Genomic DNA, 4,501 nt, shown 5'->3' on the forward strand with positions numbered 1-4,501 from the left:
AAACAAACAATTTCACCTGAGATTCGGTAGAAAAGACGAAGCATCACGATAGTCAGCAGTAGGATGAGCAGACAGGAACACTTTGAAAGCAGCTACAGGCATAACATTGTACTCGGCTTGCTAAATGGTTCCTCAATACCACTGCGTGTCATTTGGAGACTTCCATGCTTCTTGTGCTTGTCCACTTTAAATCATTTTTCGCAGACCCAACACTAAAAGAGTGAGGGAAATTTCTTCTTTTTAGCCAATAGAAATGTCCATAAAATTTCAGTTCAAATTAAAAAAAACCGGCTTGGGTGTTGTTTTTTTGTTCAACAAAAATGTCTCCTACTGGCTCATGAGGAGCCTGTTAAAGCAATCATTTCAATTTAGTAAACTGCTAGTTACTGAGCTGTAAATATTATTAATAATATATATATGTGTGTGTGTGTATTACTAGAAAAAAAAACATATACTGCGAAGCAAAATCCTTTCAAGACCAAAAATTGAAAAACAACAACATCAAACGGAGAAGAAATTAGGCTTACCACATAATATTTTAGGTTGCTTTGATTGAGCAGTGGTATTTTCTTGTCACACAGCCCAAGTATTTCTTTCATACCGGATTCAGAGGTTAAAATTAATACAGTAAACAACAGAATTCACTCAGGTTATTGGTCTCAGCGGCTACCGGACATGTGGTTGATACAGGGGCAATAAACGCCATGAGAAGGTATATTTACCAAGGCCACGTACTAGGTCCTTATGAAATGTAAATTCAGAATCATTTCCGAATAATATTAATACTTGTTGGTGACGTAGGCTGGTGCACCCGCCTCACCCAGGACGTAACACAAATTCTGTTATAAAACAACTAGCCTGCTTCAACTAACGATCATTTCTCTTGAAATTAAGTAAGTCTTTTGACTGAAAAACACCATATCTCCAAAAATATTCTCGAATACATCGGAACAATGAGTTTTTCTGTAAGTATACCGATTTCATAAATATCCGGAAAAATTGTAAATTTCAATTTTTTATGCATGATGATATAAACTAGATAATAATCCAGTTGTGATTTTTTTCCCCATTACAAGTAGTAATAACAGTTTTATATGTTATCGCGAAAATATCAACTGTTATATGAAGTTCTGTTGGAGATCTTATTTTACTTTCTTATAAAACTGAAAATGTTTCGTTTGGTAAAATTTTACGGTAGTCACATTTGCCTCGCCTGTGAGAAATTTTAATTTTTTGTTGTTGTTTTTTTCATTAAATGTATTTATTGTTTTTAGCATTATTTAGTAAAAACACTATTCAGTATTGTACGTGAATGTAAATTAACAAGTACGTTTGAGAATCATCCAAGTTCTTTATCTGGAGACTCTTGTCTCCACTTCTACAGTCATTTGAAAAAGTGCGTTAAGCAATATTCAATATGGAACCCAATTTCGACTCTTTGAGTTATTTATTTTACGCATAAAATTTCTGACAAACTTTAACATAAGAATGTTTTGCTTATTATTCAAGGAGAAAATAAAATTATAATTACAAAATCAATTTATAAGAATTTAATAATTATTTCAATATAACGTTTGAAAAATGTTTGATTAAGCGATAAGCAACAATATTTAATGATTTGAAGAACGTTTGGATGAGCGACAAGCAACAATATTTAATAATTTTAAAAATGTTTCGATTAGCGATAAGCAACAATATTTAATAATTTGAAAGATGTTTGGATGAGCGATAAGCAACACTATTTAATAATTTGAAAAATGTTTGGATGAGCGATAAGCAACAATATTTAATAATTCGAAAAATGTTTGGATGAGTTATTAAATATTGTTGCTTATCGCTCATCCAAACATCTTTCAAATTATTAAATATTGTTGCTTATCGCTAATCCAAACATTTTTCAAATTTCCATATTAAATATTGTTGTTTATCGCTCATCCGAAGATTTTTTCAAACTTGAAACAATATGTGAACTTAACCTAATCATCTAAATGGAAAATTTATTTAATGTCAACCAAAAATAATTATTCTTAGAGTATAAGACAGAACAAAACGAAAATATAGAGATATTGGAACCATTTGTAAAGTTACTCTGTATTTTCAAAATACACGTATTCTAAGTAATCTGTCAATAAAACTGAAAATTTTGAGATGCAGTGTTTCAAAATTGTACTAAAGCGTTTGCAGCGTGAAAGTTTGATGTATTTATTTTCAAAAGTTAAAATCACTGCATTTAGCCATATACAAAATATTTACTAAACCCTAGTTTAAAACTACCATGTAAGACCTGTAGAAAAGGACATCACGTTAACGTACGTCTGACATTTTACTAAGAAATGACTGTTCAACTAAGATATGCTAATAAATAATTTATAAGTGAATTCCAATAATTATGCGAGATAATAGAGCAAGTTTTAATTACTAGCAATTATATATATAATTGATTATTTCTGTTTCTGTAATAAGGACAAAACTGAGCTTTTATCGTGTTGTAAAGCGGAATTATTAGCATTTTTATGTTGCTGTTTTTTCTCAGTCTATACAGGTGTTAGTTCTTGTGTTACTATGCAACCAGATTGTGTTTGCTGTGGACAAAACCAACGATGCTGAGAGTAAACGAGACACCAACTTCGGAAACCGCTCCCCGTCGCTCGATAAATTTGATAACCGGAATATCGATAGGTATCGACCAGATAACGATTATGATAACAGATACGATGACTATCATAACTACCGGCCAGATTACGGTTATGATAACAGATACGATGCCTATAATAGGTATCGTCCAAATAATGGTTATGATAACTTATACAATAACTATCACAGGTATCGACCAGATAATGGTTATAACAGATACGATGATTATCACAGGTATCGACCAGACAACGGTTATAACAAATACGATGACTATCCTTACGATAACAGATTCGACGTTCGTGATAGCATGTATAATCCACAACGCTCTTATTACAACAACAATAGATACGATGATCATTATAACAATGGACTTCGTTATCGAGATCCCTACGCTAATCGTTACAACAACCGATATTATAGAAGATACCCATATAACAACCCTTATGGAGATCGTGGCTATGGAGATGACCCATATTATGACAGAGATTATCCTGGTGGTTCTCGATATGATGACAGCCTCTATAGTGGAAGAGATCCATATTATGATCCAAGATACGGAAACTCTCACCCCTATAATAACCGTTACGATTATAGAAGATCTTTACAACCCGAAGACAAAACGATCAATACGCCCCTTTCATCAATCGGCTTCGCTACAGATGATAGATACCCTCGAAAAGGAACAGGTACTTTCACTCCCCAATCTATTCATTCTGGTGAAGATAAAGGATTTTCCAGATCCTACACCAACAGTCAGAATTCTCGCACATTCAGCAAGACAGAGTAGATCACGTTTTCTTCATAACGTTTCTGTAAGTCTGACTAAACAATTAATAAATTATCAATTACTGACATGTGCACACACACACACACACATATATACATATACACACACACATTTAAACGATTTTTAATTTGTTGAAACAATTCCACTACATTTTCTAATAACGACAGAAATGTTAAACATTTTCCACGACAGATAAACAGCACCTACAACATATACTTAAATTTTACGATCTCTGCAACGAATCACTTGAAATAGATTTACGGGTAGGAGTAGCCTTCTATAAAAACGAAATCCCTCTCACATTTGACAAACTAACCTCCCCAATAAAGTATACTATACACAAATAAAGCTTATAAGTCGTTATTTTAAATGTGTAATAAGCCTAAAAGTATTTACTTTTATTACATTGTCGTGTTAACTATCAGCCAATGAAATGTCAAGTTTTGACTTTCGAAAAACGTTTTGGTAGATGTTCGTTGCACTTTTAACCTAACTTCTTCAATCGTTTCCAACGCATTTTTTATATCTGAAACGTTTTTGGTGATTTTTTGATTATTAGTTTTTCCAATAGATTTCTATACTAAGTCACACACACAAATATATATATATATATTTGGTTGCTCATATACTGGTCTTTCCTTTATTTCTTACCTCAGTTTTTCTCCCTTTAAACATCTTTCAGCGAGGAAATGATTTTATTGCTAGAGACTTAAAACTATTGAAATGGAGCCAAAATTTGAAATTAACAATAAGTGTAACTTAGAAATCGTTCCTAGAACGTGTCGTAATAAAAAAGGACAAATACTAATATTTCAAAAAAGAATATTTTGTTTTAATAGGTGAAAAAATTAACGTAAGTTTGTGGACAATCTATTTTATTAAAATTAAGATTCTTTAAAAGAACTGAACGACATACGTCCAATCAGAATCGAACGCCCGTTACCCTAACTTAGTTTGATGCGATATCAGAAAATCTTAGCTTACTTATTAGCTACATCTGTTCTTAAAACTATATCGTTATATTACGGTTAAAGGCTATTCACATTTTGACAATAAAGTTATATAAATGGGTATAGTGGG

At 32.0% G+C, this 4,501-nt stretch overlaps 1 protein-coding gene across 1 annotated transcript; it reads left to right on the forward strand.

The window, feature by feature from the left end:
* Nucleotides 1-938: 938 nt before the first annotated feature.
* Nucleotides 939-3,916, forward strand: LOC111084941 (probable serine/threonine-protein kinase clkA). Its single transcript, XM_022381614.1, has 2 exons — nt 939-965; nt 2,534-3,916. The coding sequence occupies exons 1-2, from the start codon at nt 954-956 to the stop codon at nt 3,419-3,421; spliced, it is 900 nt and encodes a 299-aa protein (XP_022237322.1). The 5' UTR covers nt 939-953; the 3' UTR covers nt 3,422-3,916.
* Nucleotides 3,917-4,501: the final 585 nt, after the last annotated feature.

The sequence above is a fragment of the Limulus polyphemus genome, unplaced genomic scaffold (genome assembly GCF_000517525.1).
Source record: "Limulus polyphemus unplaced genomic scaffold, Limulus_polyphemus-2.1.2 Scaffold178, whole genome shotgun sequence".
Taxonomy (NCBI): domain Eukaryota; kingdom Metazoa; phylum Arthropoda; class Merostomata; order Xiphosura; family Limulidae; genus Limulus; species Limulus polyphemus.